At 34.4% G+C, this 15,002-nt stretch overlaps 3 protein-coding genes across 12 annotated transcripts in view; 2 read left to right on the top strand and 1 right to left on the bottom strand.

The window, feature by feature from the left end:
* Positions 1-6,144, top strand: part of nAChRa3 (nicotinic acetylcholine receptor alpha3 subunit) — a 135,788-nt gene extending 129,644 nt beyond the window's left edge. For 5 of the 10 annotated variants that reach the window (XM_012290153.2, XM_076531999.1, XM_076532009.1 and 2 more), the window contains one exon: positions 17-6,144. In XM_012290153.2, the coding sequence (XP_012145543.1) occupies positions 17-214 (198 nt within the window). In that variant the 3' untranslated portion in view covers positions 215-6,144. The remainder of the gene's footprint in view (positions 1-16) is intronic. The other 5 variants (XR_013038259.1, XR_013038253.1, XR_013038251.1 and 2 more) reach the window with 5 other exon arrangements.
* On the bottom strand, positions 5,616-8,433 carry LOC100877105 (uncharacterized). The gene is made up of 6 exons (XM_003705347.3): positions 7,848-8,433; positions 7,391-7,683; positions 7,082-7,225; positions 6,907-7,021; positions 6,652-6,829; positions 5,616-6,587 (listed from the first exon to the last, which is right to left on the bottom strand). Exons 1-6 carry the CDS (start codon positions 8,055-8,057, stop codon positions 6,448-6,450), a joined length of 1,080 nt encoding a protein of 359 aa, XP_003705395.1. The 5' UTR covers positions 8,058-8,433; the 3' UTR covers positions 5,616-6,447.
* Positions 8,434-12,106: 3,673 nt separating this feature from the next.
* LOC100883741 (cytochrome b5) lies at positions 12,107-14,887 on the top strand. The gene is made up of 4 exons (XM_076530116.1): positions 12,107-12,515; positions 12,816-12,944; positions 13,380-13,459; positions 14,322-14,887. The coding sequence occupies exons 1-4, from the start codon at positions 12,396-12,398 to the stop codon at positions 14,356-14,358; spliced, it is 366 nt and encodes a 121-aa protein (XP_076386231.1). The 5' UTR covers positions 12,107-12,395; the 3' UTR covers positions 14,359-14,887.
* Positions 14,888-15,002: the final 115 nt, after the last annotated feature.

Raw genomic sequence — 15,002 nt, forward strand, 5'->3', positions numbered from 1 at the left:
GTTAAAACCATTTCAGGTGAAAGAAGATTGGAAGTACGTCGCGATGGTGCTCGACAGGCTATTCCTGTGGATTTTTTTTTTAGCCGTGGTCGTCGGCACAGCGGGAATCATCCTCCAGGCCCCGACGTTGTACGACGATCGCATCCCCATCGACGTGCGACTGTCCGAGATCGCCTCTACCACTGCCAAGCCACACATCGTCACGAGCCTCTGAGAGACAATTGTTCAATTTCGTTATCCTCACGTACAACGCATGCTCACGTACATACACCCACACACAAACACGTATACAATGTACGCAACAACGCGAGGAAGATACATTATACGTTCGTGTTGACCAGGGACTTTTACAAGAACCGTGTATTCTCAAGAACTTCGGTGTATTTGAACGTACGATGCTTCTAACGTTTTCGTTTACACCTAGATTCTTGAAAGTACCCAATACTTGCGTTTCTATCGCTTTTACCTACTTACGTTATCGACTCATTCATCTGGTTCGAGTTACAATTTTCGTTGTAATGCTCTTATCGAACGAGGAAGTTTCATTAATGATCAAATACTCTCATAAGTGATCTGAACGAGAAGGATAACGAATTTACGTGTGGCGTATCGTCCCTTTTCATGCTAGATCTATCAATGTGTTCACGAGTTCAGTTTTAACGTACATGTCTCTTTTGGTAATTAGTATAGAAAAGGACATTGACCTCGGTGACCTTGAAGTATATTGTCAAGGATGTCATTCTGAATTTTTCTCTATGCATATAGAAAATGCCGCTGGCTTTAATTTCAGAGATATTCAGAGACATTTAGAATGTTCCTGACTATGTGTTTCAAGGTCATGGAATGTCCTTTTTATATATAATTGTCGTCCCTTTTTGTACCTAACTTTATGTCAAAATGACAATCATGTTGCATAGCAACGGTGATTATATCCAACACTTTATAAATTTGGACATTAGATATTTCAAGTCCTTAGACTTCAGCTACAATTTCCCTAGGATATACCAAAGAATGTCCTAAAATAATTCTGCAGAAAATGTATTCCTCTGAGAATCTCCTATGATTGTCTAAAAAAATCCCTATGTTTGCTACAGCTTTGCATTTTGTTTTTGTAAACCGAGCTTTACTTTATTTTCACTGATTGCAAAAGTTCCTAAGCGTGGTCAGGGTAAACCTTTTACCCGACGCTAACGACGATACTGTCCAAGACAGAAAAAATCCAGAAAATTGGATGAAAGAGTTACGCGTAAACGCAGTTATCCTCCTCGTTGAAGTTCATCGATATTTTAATACGAGATTGTTTGGACGTTTTAATTGCAACAGATATTTAAGTTCGTTGACGAAACGGTGCAATTTAAATGCAATGATTCTTTTGTATTTTAGTGAACACGAGGAAAATAGAGGTTTCTCATCCCTGGTGTTAACGACTGAAAGACTGAAGCCTCGGCGAGTCTTCGACTTTTTTGCATAAATTAAAAACGATTAACGGCCAATTAAATTGCAGTTTTGCCTGCTCAAGACGAGGGTTCTCAAAAAGCATACGCACACGAGCGGCCAGAACGTAGAGATAAAATGATAAAGGAGATGAAGAATTTCGACTCTCTGAGCTTTAACAAAACGGTACACTTCTTTTTTCGATGTTTCTTTAACGACGTTTTACGTTCAACTAATCTGTCGTATACCGACGGATATTTTGTACTAACCCTTTGATGACGCTCAGAGAATTTATTGTTAGTCCTTATGATACGCATGGATAAAAATTGGAAGTAATAAACAATGGCATTCCTAGGTGAATGAAAACTGCGAACACATTTCTTGATCTACGGACAACGATCGACATCGTAACTTTTTAAAAATGTTTCATTACGTTATCTTCGCTTATGTACTTTTCAATGATAACCCCGAAGAACAAGAAATGTGTTCCTGCAAATAATTATTGAAAGGAATCGTATTCCAGCTCGTTGTTTTATTGTTAATATCGCGAACGAAACACGTAAACTGTAGAAACAAGATATTAAAAGTAATAAGAAGAACAGGTTGTCGAAACGTGTACACGATGTAGTATTAATTACGGAAAGATCTAAAAGGGTTCAATTTCGTGACAGTTTCATTCACGTTGCAATTGTGATTCTTCTGTGGTCTTCGTTCACCGAGAGGGTTTATCGTGTTCAAGCGTTTTGTACACTGGTTGGCACTGTAGGTTCTCTTTGACAAAATGGCGGTGTGTAAAAAGATACATTCAAGTGTGTAGTGATAGAAACCTTTAAATGGATTCAACTTTTCAGTCATGTTTTTTATTTTCAAATAATTTTATTGTTCAAATGTTTGTACATGCTTTATGCTTTTTACATGCAATGTTAAAAGTATGTAGTAATAGAAACCTTTAAATAGATTCAACTTTTCACTCATGTTTCTTATATTCAAATAGTTTTATTGTCCAAATGTTTTGTATATGCTTTATGCTTTTAACATGCAATGTTACATACAAAGACAGCAAATGATCTAAAAATAATTACTTCTGAATTGTGACAAATAGTCAAGTCACTCTTCATATGAAGAATAAAAAGTTTTCTTTCATTTTGTCATTTTTTGTCAATGCTAAGGTCTATAATGTTCACCAGTGTACAAAACAGAAGACAAAAGAAATCGCAACATAAATGGGACCGAAGTTATATTTTACACTCGTTAATCTCGTGGTTTTAAACGAAGAACGTCGATCATAACGAAAGAAGGAGGATCACAGCAGCGTAAATGCGGATGGCATGGAATTCGACGAAGCCTGTTGCAGACTCAGGAAGAATGAAACAAAATATTGAATGATTTCCGAAATTTACATCGAGCCTGTAACAATGGGGCCATATTTTCACAAAAATATTTAAGAAAAAAAAAGTAAAACCGGGAGGAAGAAGAACGAAAGGTTCTCACGTTGAAACTGTAAATTCTAAATGTTTTACAAGAGAAATGAAAGAGAGAGAGAGAAAGAAAAATATGTTGGGCCTAAGAAAGTTTCACCGACTCAACTTTTATTGCTCATAATATGTACTGTGTTTGTAATAAGATTAACTTTCGTAATAATTGCGTTCCAACATGACCAGCGAACCGTGAACGTTCGTTGAACGTTAACAAAATGACGGGTACTGAAGAACAGCAAGCGAAGTGCGAAGGAAGAGAAAGATCGTATAGTTTGTTCATCGTACGATCGCGTTTCAATAATTTATCGTCTTCCTGTGCTACAAAATTTCACGATTTAGGGTTATTTTTATTTGTGGCTAATATGTGCAGTAAAGCTTCTCAAGGATTACAATGGACGCTGAAGAAATAATTGTTCTAATAAAAATTAAGGTTAATAAAGTTCAAGACAAAAATTAATAGATTGGTCTTTTGTTTAGCACACAAAAATAAGAATAACAATTTAGGAATTTTATTCTATATAAACAATTTAAGACTTGGAAATTTAAGAAATTGTAGATTGACAAATTTGAAAATATTCAACAAAGGTGCACATAGTTACAAATGTAAATAAGCCCTTATTTCTGACAAATAGTAATTTATTGCGAATACAACAGCAATGTTAAAATTAGGTAAATATTGATAGTAATCCAAAGGCAAGTTCTCTTACAATTCTGCGTTCTTCCCATCACTCCTTATATAAATGATTGTTAAACTTTTTATTGCTTAGAACGCAGACTGTAAAAAAATGTTTTTGGATGACTATCAACATTCAGTTACTTTTAACATTGTCATCACAGAGAGTTAACGAATTTCTTCAACGATATTCTCTTTTTCGTCGCTGATCCAACCTCGACTATTTTAACTCAAAGAAAACCTCGATCCACCACGAATGCAACGCATCGATAAGGAACAGCATTTTAACAATTTTGTACGCGCTATTCCGGGCAAAGTTAGTCAATAAATTACTGAACGATACGTGTCCTCCTGAGGCTTATGTAAATATGCTAAACTTCAAAGAAATAATTGGTTGAAATTTCCAGGTGTATTGTATTGTAACATAAATATTCTTATTGTAGCTAACTCTACAATTATTATAAGTAATAACATCATATTGTATTCAATACTAATAACATCATAAGTCTCTGTACCGCAAGGTTTCAAAATTCAAACTACCAAAGTCTCAGCGTTAAAACTCAGACTTCCACAATTTTAAAATGTACAATACAGGTGCAGATGATTTAAATTATTTCCAACTATCAGAGACAACAGTCAGTGCTTAAAAATAATAAGAATATTTATGTTTCAGCATTTAACACCTAATCTCAACCAATTATGAAATGAGGGTGTTAAAAGCCTTAAAAATAAAAGAGACAAGAATTGGCTTATCGTTGGCATGATTGTACTAATATGGATTTTATATGTGTATTTGCGTTTCTTCGCATCTTTTCTATTTTTGTTGTTTCAAAGAGCATGAATGAACAATATTAACCCTTTTGCTACATCCTCCAAACTACATTGATTTAAAAAAACCAAAATACTTACAAATGATACACAGACAGTATAATACAGAATGCAAAGTATCGACTCAGAAAAGAAGAAGAATTTTATGAAATTTGTATAATTGTAGCAAGAGGGTTAAAAAAAGAAACAGAAGAAAGGAAAAGACAATGAAGAGAAATTAATTACACGTTATTACGAGGAAGTAAGCGCAGTGATAGATACTCAACGTAAGTTACAAAACAACTTAACGATATACATATATAAATATTATAAATAACCACTACACACACGATAAAAATAATATGGCAAGATATTTTGTGAGTGTGTCTATAAAACTCGATTATAAAAGAATTTACTGTAATAAACAGACAGTTTAATCTCCATTCAAGGATCGAGGATAATTGTTCCCATTTAGAAAAGAGGCAGAGATTTTATAAATGGTGTGTTGAAAACTTTGAACGGTCGTCATACACGTGAAAAGGCCTTATTCAGCACTCGGATTTCACAACGCATTCAGGGAGAGAAATGTTGCTATATTAATTAAAAATGTAGTTTTACTCATCACAGAGAGTAACCGAATTCCGTAGCGCACAATCGATCGAGCTGTCTCATTGAAGAATGTTTTGTCATTCATTTTGATTCTCTAGTTTCATTTTACATGGAACTCGTTTTTTTAAAGAAATTTTGTACAACTACGATAACCATATGTTTCAGACATCAACAACTATACATATATTGTTTAAATACTTGATTCTATTAGGATTTATGTCTGATGTACTGCGATAACTCATTGATTTTATATAACATACTTCGAAGTAGGTGTGAAATGTAATAATTGCCAAAAAGGTTTACGGTTCAGGATGCATGTGAATCTTTGTCATTTTTTATATCAAATCTTATATTAATAGAAGGAAACTTTTTCTCTTCAGTGATGTTTCTAAGTTGCTTTGCAGCTTTTTGTAATGAGGTCCTATTTGTATGTGTTAACGCTGTAAAAAAATCCCTGAATCATGTATATGTGTCCAAAAGCAATAATTTCCAAACTGTATTTAAAAATTTAAGATGTAAAAATTGAATGAATGACTTTAAATTGCTTGGAAATTGTTACGTTAATGAAATAATTTGTTATAATTGAATATTATTATAAAAATGTCACTCTCCGATAACACTTGTCATTTTCTTTATTAGTATCAGGTTTCAAATAAAACATGACAGACGAAATTGTATTGCATTTAACACCTATTTTAAAACGCCTTATACAGTATTCGTTTGCAAAGAAAAATAATGGTACATAACTCTTTAATTAAGCAAGGAAATATGTACCTACAGTTTATAAGAAGATAAGAACATAAGATCTCCCTACATTTAGACATTGATATAAAACTAAGATCGCTTGAATAATTTTACCATTAATTATTGTCGAATCGAGAAATGTGTTGTGCATTTGTATGATACAGTGTTTTATGTAATAAGTTTCTGAAATCGAATGTTTTAACAATTTTTAGAAATATGATATTATCGAGGCGTACACGCTGCCAGAATATTGAATACAATTTTATTCAAACAACATTGATTTATAATATTTTTCATTAAACTGTATAACATTGTGGAACAATTCAGCCTAAATACATGTACTATATTTTATTGACACAATCCAAAATGATCGAAAATAAAACTTTATATATCTAGGAACAGTGTGTTATTTGAATAATTTTCCCTTATATTAATGAGCTCTTCGTAGCTTAGCACTAAACATTATAAAAACAATTGCGTAAGCTATTAACATTGTTCTTACAAGCTGCTTTAAGAAAATCACAGTTCAGTTTCTTGTAAATATATAAGTTAATGAATACGTAATGTTTATAAAAACGGAGATATTGTTTATGCAAATATGTGCATGTCTTTTATGAAATAAACGTCGCTATGCAGTGTGTAAGCATAGTATATATATTATTTTATGCAATCTTCGAATACTGATCATATTGCTTATTGTAATCACTGTTCTTTCTCGCCTTTTTCTGGTGCCTCTATACCATTTGTTTCAGATAATGTTTTTGTATAATCAGTTAACGACGCACTCTCATTTTGTTTTGCTTGCCGAATTCTTTTAATCTTTTTCTTAATTGCCACTGCACCTGGTTTTAATTTGAAAATTTTTAATAGAGTCAAAATACAAAGTTTATACTTGCACATACTTACAGAATAATGTTTGCCATAGTTCAGTTCTTTTTGAAGTTCTATTGACTAACTTCTTTAAGGAGTCTCTGTGTCGTTTTTGTATTCCTGCTAGTTCAATTGCTTCTTGAGTTGGAGGTGGAAATAGACAAATTTCTAGCCAGTGGGTTGCTTTTGCACATCCCAGTAGTCTGAACCACACCTGGAAATAAAATTCTACAATAAATGAAACTCATTTTTGAGAGCTGAATAATGAGGACACAAATTATTCAACATTACCGAATCTATGCACTCTGTAACAAACCATAGCCATAAACCAAGCCTTGCTCCTGTTTGATTAACACTTTCTGTCCATAACATTAATTTTGGAACAAATAATGTATACAAATATATCCTAAAAAGAATAACAATAAAACATTTTTGTCAACATTATATGAAGTTTTTATTTACTAACCAGCTGAGACAATGAAGGTAGAAGAACAACTTGGGTAATTTTCTTCCAGTAAAGTGTGAAATACATAATAAAATACGACAGACATTTACTATTATAGTGTCAAATGCTTTGTAAAACATAAAAGTGCTTACTACTGTACACCATCTGTAAAAAGGATTAAATTTTATATAATATTTAACAAGTGATATGGAATAAAGATAGATATGCTTGCAAAAATTAAAGTATTATATCAAATCATTTCAAAGCTATTTAAATATCAAGTACAATTCTTCAACTCTGCAAACTATGTTAGAATGAAAGTTGCTTTACTTTTCCTGATAAGGGTTCATGATAAAAGATGCGAACAACAAGTTGGCCCAGCCTTTTATCCAAGCTCCATGACAGAAAATCTCTACTCCTGCTCGATGAATGTAAAAGCTTTTATGTAGAATAACGCCTAGCTCTTCGTGTGTTACTGTTCGTTCGTCAGAGAAAAAGTTTATCGTCTTAATAGTGGATGACTTCAAATAACAAATGCTGCCAAAGCAAAATCCACAATTCCACACAGCCTCGATTATTCTACTTCTCTGCATCAATGGAATGCGCATACGTCGAAGTAACGACTGTGTTAATAAATGAAAAGTATCAAATGTATTGTCAATAGGCTTTGTTATCCTTTATCCGCATTCTTTGCAAGTAACCCCAAGAAAAAAAAAAGATTGACAAACTCATTAATTAACACGGTGAAAAACAGCACGTAAGTATGAAATAAATGTTTAAAACTTACATTAAGGCACTTCTCATACATGAAATATAAAATAACCCACAAGAGAATTAAGTATCCAAGAAGTACATCAGACTTTTTTACTTTTATCTCGTTCATGTGTCGTATATTAAACGTTTCCTTGTCCCATAAATTTGGAACCATCGGTTTAAAATGTGAAACATCAAAAACTGAATGCAAGATTGCCCAGCTGTTCACAACTTCTTCCAACATCTCGATTATTCGGAACTTCGTTTGTATTTTGTTATAAACTATTATCGTATAAAACTTACTAACTCTATATAGCAAAAGATCGTATAACAATCAATTTATACGACGACAAGGTAAGTTATTTCGATGCCGGTTAAAAATATATCGGCAAAAGTATCTCCTTTTTCTTAGAGTTTAGATGTATACTCAAGTGCAAATCTTCTCTGGGGGAAATACAGCTAAGGGAATTAGATTTCTACCACTTGCAACTATGTTTTATATATTGGTACTCATTATGCCTAATTTACAACAGAAATTATGATAATCGATAAATAATAAAATGTTTGCAAGTGGTTACTTTTAAAGGCAAGTTTCATTTCGCATTTTACGTTTCAGAAAGATAATTACAAGAACTGTATCAGTACGAAATTTAATGATCCTCATAGTATAATTTGCATTGAAATTTATATTCATAACGAAAGTACTGAGATAGTTTACTATGTAAAAAAGATATAAAAGATTATAGTTTATTATAGAGTAATTCGAAGTGGTGAAAGCATTTTGAAAAGCGGAGCATTGACATGTATCTTAAAATTTATACTTTCGCGCCAAAAATAGCCACGAGTTCTATAGCGATCACCCTTAGAATTGACGAAACAAAAATTTGCAGTTTTAAATAAAATAATGCACTTTTATGATTCCTTAATAATTGCAAATGATTCTACGAGCATGATTAAGTCATAAAAATGTCTTTCCAGTGGCCTGGAAGCAATATACTAAAAAATTCAAAACATGGACCGCAAAAAGCTTAGCCATCTAGCGGTGAAAGGTAGGAACTAATAAAAGCGAATTTTTTGGAAAACTTAGCAGCGCCATCTCTCCGGCGAACAGGGTGAACTACACACTTTTGAAACTGCACTTTAATTAGTTCCGATTTTCCACCGCTAGACGGCAGCACTTAACATTTTCAATCTAAAATTTTATAATCAATTTAATAGCTTCACAAATATAACTCACTTTATAGAAATTGTTTCTGAATTTAAAGGTAAAAATTAATTACTCTGCACTTCAATTTTAAAGGACACATTTTTAAATTTATTATTAACAAAGTCTTTGCTGTAACGCGAGTTTAATAATTGATACAAAATGTAGTCGCGCACTTATTTAATTTATATAAATAGAAGTTTTAATACTTTTTTCTCGCTGATTTGCGTGATTAGTCTGTTGCATGTTTTACGAAAGAATAGAACTCCTTTTCGCGGAAATGCACTTTCCGGCGGGAAGCTGAACCGGAAGTCAGGTGGCGATACAGGTGGCGCCGTCTAGTGGCACTTTGCGGAACTAACGAACACCCTGTTTCAAAACCGTGTAGTTCACCCTGTTCGCCGGAGAGATGGCGCTGCTAAATTACCCATAAAACCCTCTACTATTAGTTCCTATAGTTCACGCTAGATGATGCTGCTAAGGTTACCATACGACTCTCTACTATTAGTTTCAACCGCCCGCCGCTAGATGGCGCATGCGCAGCTTCTCCGACCGCTGCGCGCGCAAATTTGAATCACAAAATGCACGCATAATACAAAACACATTCAATTTATAAAATTAACTAATTTTCTCGTAAACTATTGATTATTTTTCGATCCAAAATGCAGCATACTAGTATTATTATGCTTTCTTTCATAGAAAGAACAGATATGCACACAATAAAATATTTTTAAATTCAAATACTGCACAAGTAATCTTGTAAATTTTGAATTCTGCTCTGCCACGTAATTAGCTTATAGATTCTATCTGTTTTTTCTAACATGCTATAAGTCTACAGTCATATTCGACTAAATAAGTATCTATTTTAACAAAGATGTATCAATTTATCGTAACACATTGTGCTTCTCGTTACATCACAATGCATTATTAAGGTTTCACGGTGCATCACCTTGCACTCAAAAGTGTCGCGTTAATTACTACGTGTATAGTTTCGCATTGTATACCTTCATAGAATTAATTGCGCTTCAATAAACAACTTATGCAAGTAATTTAAAATTTTTTTTCAGTACAACGCACATCGGCATGTTATCTCCCGTTTTTCCTTATTTAAAATGCAAACGCGATATAAAGCAATTATGTCGCGTCTTTCCGCGTCGCTTTTAGATATGAGTCAAACGGTTGCGTAAAAGTTCGACGGTTCTTCACCTCGCTCTCGATAGAAGATACTCTTTAATCATAATTGCCTGGGGGTTTTTCTTAAGGATTCGAGAATGAAGATTGGATCTTTACGAAATACAAGCACGAAATTCTAAAAATCCAAGCACGAAATTCTAGAAAACCAAGCACGAAATTTTAATAAAAAGAGTAAAAAATTCTAAAAAACAAAGCACGAAATCTTAAAAAACCAAACACGAAATGTTAAAAAAACAAGCACGAAATTCTAAAAATCCAAGCACGAAATTCTAGAAAACCAAGCATGAAGATTTAATAAAAAGAGTAAAAAATGCTAAAAAACCATGCACGAAATCTTAAAAAACCAAGCACAAATTCTTAAAAAACCGAGCACGAAATTCTAAAAATCCAAGCACGAAATTCCAGAAAACCAAGCACGAAATTTTAATAAAAAGCATAAAAAATTCTAAAAAACCATGCACGAAATCTTAAAAAACCAAGCACGAAATCTTAAAAAACCAAGCACAAATTCTTAAAAAACCGAGCACGAAATTCTCAAAATCCAAGCACGAAATTCCAGAAAACCAAGCACGAAATTTTAATAAAAAGCATAAAAAATTTTAAAAAACCATGCACGAAATCTTAAAAAACCAAGCCCGAAATCTTAAAAAACCAAGAACAAGATTCAAGAAAACCAAGCACAAAATTCAAGAAAACCAAGCACGAAATATTAAAAAAATCAGTAAAAAAGCTAAAAAACCATACACGAAATCTTAAAAAACCAAACTCACAATTCGATAAAACGAAGCATAAAGATCTAAAAAAGTACCAATATAATATTTTAAAAATTATCAGCACAAAATTTTGTGCGAATCCGGGAATGTGGGAATTCAGGAATGATGGATTTGGGGAATGTGGAAACTGGGAAATGTGGGAATTCAGGAATGACGGATTTGGGGAATGTGGGAATTGAGGAATGAGGGGACAGAGGAATGAGGGATTGAGGGAATATGGGAAGTGAGGAATGTTGGGATTGGAGAATGAAGAATTTGGGAAATGTAGGGACTGAGGAATAAGGGATTTAGGGAATATAGGAATTGAGGAATGTTGGGATTGGGGAATGTAGGGATTAAGGAATGACGGATTTGGGGAATGTGGAAAGGGAAGAATAAAGGATTTGGGGAATGTGGAAACTGGGGAATGTGGGAATTCAGGAATGACGGATTTGGGGAATGTGGAAAATGAGGAATGTGGGAATTGGGAAATGGGGGATTTGGGGAATGTGGGAAGTAAGGAACGTGGAAATTGGCGAATGTGGGAATTGAGGAATGATGGGTTTGCGGAATGTGGGAAGTGAGCAATGTTGGGATTGCGGTATGTGGGAATTGCGGAATGTGGGAGTTGGGGAATGTGGGAAATGAGGAATGTTGGGATTGGGGAATAAAAGATTTGGGGAATGTAGGAAGTGAGGAATGTGGGAATTGGGGAATGTGGGAAGTGAGGAATGAGGGATTAGGAAAATTTAGGAATTTTGGAATACAAAATACCATTCCAATATTCTAAAAAAAAGTATCACCACAAAATTCCCCCCCAAAATCAGTATAAACTCCTACAAAATACCAATAGAAACTCCTAAATTACTCCAGTGCCTAATACAAATTGTAGAACTATCAGTAAAAAACTATAATGTTCCCAGTGACCATATCAAATGTCCGAACTGGACTTCCTCGGTTTCATTGTTGATAAATAACAGCATCATCGCTACCATTTCCCGTTAAAATTCCCCGACCGTAATCAGTACGTGACATTTATTATCTCGGTTTATCTAGGTATGCTACATCGATCACGTCTGTTTTTTATCGTGCAGATTTTCCCTGATCTCATTTAGCGTCATTCACGTTAAATCATCTGTCAATTGGTACTCGGCGCTTCATTGGGCCAGTGCACTCCGTCCAGTTACTGTCGAATTCGTTTATTTAATGAACTATCGTTCGTTTCCTTAGTTACATTTTTACTACATTTAGTTTAATACTATATTTAATTAAAAAGTGCTACGTTTAGTTAAATGCTACTATATTTAATTAAAAACTGCTACGTTTGGTTAAATACTAACTACGTTTAGTTAAAAACTGCTACACTTAATTAAATATTATTATATTTAGTTAAATACTACTGTATTTACTTAAATACACAAATTAAAACAAAATGGAGAGTCTGCAGAGGTACACTTTGAAGGAAGTAGCGAAACAAAATGGAACCGATGGAAACAGAATTTGGATTGTGCTCCACGACATGGTGTACGACGTGACAGATTATATAAACAAGGTAAATAGTAACTTTAAATTGAACACGACACTTGTTAAAATACACACATTCATATGCAAATCTGCTTCACGTTAGGTAATCTTACCTGTTATTTTTTCACTGTCTCCCTTCCTTCTCGTGTATTTATAGAACAGAGAAATACAAATAAAGAAAGGTGGCTTTAGTATTAAATTGGCTCTACTATTGTATTGATGAATATATTACAGGAAATGCGTATAAAATTGAGTAGATATTAATTTAATTTTGAACCACATTCAGTAGTTTAAATGACATCTCGATGGATATGAAAATTGATTACAGCACCCTGGAGGACCGGAATTGGTCGAAGAATACGCGGGGCAAGATGCAACCCGAGGATTCGACGACTTTGGACATTCTTCGGACGCGAAACGATTACTGAAGACTTTCCTCATTGGCGAATTAGCTGACGTAAGTGTCTAAACTCCACTTCGATAACTAAACAATTATGGTAATTGGGAAGTTGGGAAATTGGGGAATGTGAGAATTGGGAATGTTGGAATTGGGGGATTTGAGTATTGGGAATGTTGGAATTGGGAAATGTAGGAATTGGGGAATGTGGGAATGAGGAAATGTGGGAATCGAGGAATGTGGGAATTGGGGTGTGTGGGAATTGGGAAATGTCGGAATTGGAGAATGTGGGAATTGGGGGATGTGAGAATTGGGAATGTTGGAATTGGGAAATGTGGGAATTGGGGAATGTGGGAATTGGGGAATGTGGGAATTGGGGAATGTGAGAATTGGTGAATATGGGAATTGTGGAATGTGAGAATGGGGAGTATAGCTCCCATTGCATATGGGAGTATACCATAATTAAACAGTAAAGAGATTTACAAATCTTTCCAGGAAGACAAAATGAGTTGTAGGAGGAAAAACGTTTCGCGTCACAACGTAGAAAGTTCGAAGACAAGGAGTGGCAGAAGCAGGTAAGACTTAATTACTTAATCAGACTATTCAATTGATTTATCGAGATAGAGTTTAATATTGCATATTTAGAGATAAAATATATCTGTACGATAAAAAATTGTAATTTAATTTCCGGGGTTTCGCGTTTGTACATAATTATCGATAGATTCAAAGTATTTATCAGAGTGTCGATGGCTTTGATGGTCAAGTGGATCACCTGAATGAAACTCAAGTTTGTTTAAAGTTTGATAAAGGTTATAGTTTACAATTAATGTGATAAGGGAAATTAGAAAATATTTATAGTTTGACAAATGTAGGGATTGGGGAATATGGGAAATGGGGAATGTTGGAATTGAGGAATGTGGGAAGTGTGGAATGTTGGAATTGGGGAATGTTGGAATTGGGGAAGGTGGAAATTGGGGAATATGGGAATTGTGGAATGTGGGAATTGGGGAATGTAGGAATTGGGGAAAGTGGGAATTGGGGAATGTAAGAATTGGGGAAGGTGGGAATTGGGGAATGTAGGAATTGGGGAAGGTGGAAATTGGGGAATGTAGGAATTGGGGAATATGGGAATTGGAAAATGTGGGAATTGGGGAATGTAGGAATTGGGGAAGGTGGAAATTGGGGAATGCAGGAATCGGGGAAGGTGGAAATTGGGGAATGTAGGAATCGGGGAAGGTGGAAATTGGGGAATGTAGGAATTGGGGAATATGGGAATTGGGGAAGGTGGGAATTGGGGAATGTAGGAATTGGGGAAGGTGGGAATTGAGGAATCCGGAAATTGGGGAAAATAGAAATTGGAAAATATGAGAAGTGGCAATTGCAGAATTTGAGGAATTGTGAGTAATTGAGAAATTAATGTAAAATTTGTATTTGCAGGTTCTTATCGATACTCTGTGGGAAGTGCACGACATGACAGAAGAATATAAGCAGACACGTGACAATTATTGTTACATTAATTTATTTCGTTTTTATTTCGTTCTTTTCTGTTCTCTTTTTTTACTCCTAATATACATGTACAGCTAATTACATATAAACTAGTAATAAGAAGATTTATATACGTACAAGTTGTTACAAAAGAATCGTCCTTTGAAGCCTCCTATGTCGATGTGGAAATCGAGACAAGGGAAAAACTTGCGAGACATTGGCAGCGTGCTAATTGTAAGTGCACTTACGTAACTAGGAATGGGGCCTGGTGTCTCCAGAAACATTGATATTATTTATTTGATGTTGCAAATTGCATAATATTGAGAACTGGGGAAGTCGAGTGTTGGAAAGGTTGGAATTTTGCAATTCTCAAATTTTCTCATCCTCATATTCACCAATTCCCACATTCCCCAATTCCCACATTCCCAATTCCTATATTCCCCAATTCCCACATTCCCCAATTCCCACATTCCCCAATTCCCACATTCCCCAATTCCCACATTCCCCAATTCCCACATTCCTCAATTCCTCATTTCCCAATTCCCACATTCCCCAATTCCTCATTTCCCAATTCCCACATTTCCCAATTCCCACATTCCCCAATTCCCACATTCCCCAATTCCTCATTTCCCA

This window comes from Megachile rotundata, chromosome 1, assembly GCF_050947335.1.
Source record: "Megachile rotundata isolate GNS110a chromosome 1, iyMegRotu1, whole genome shotgun sequence".
NCBI classification, from domain to species: domain Eukaryota; kingdom Metazoa; phylum Arthropoda; class Insecta; order Hymenoptera; family Megachilidae; genus Megachile; species Megachile rotundata.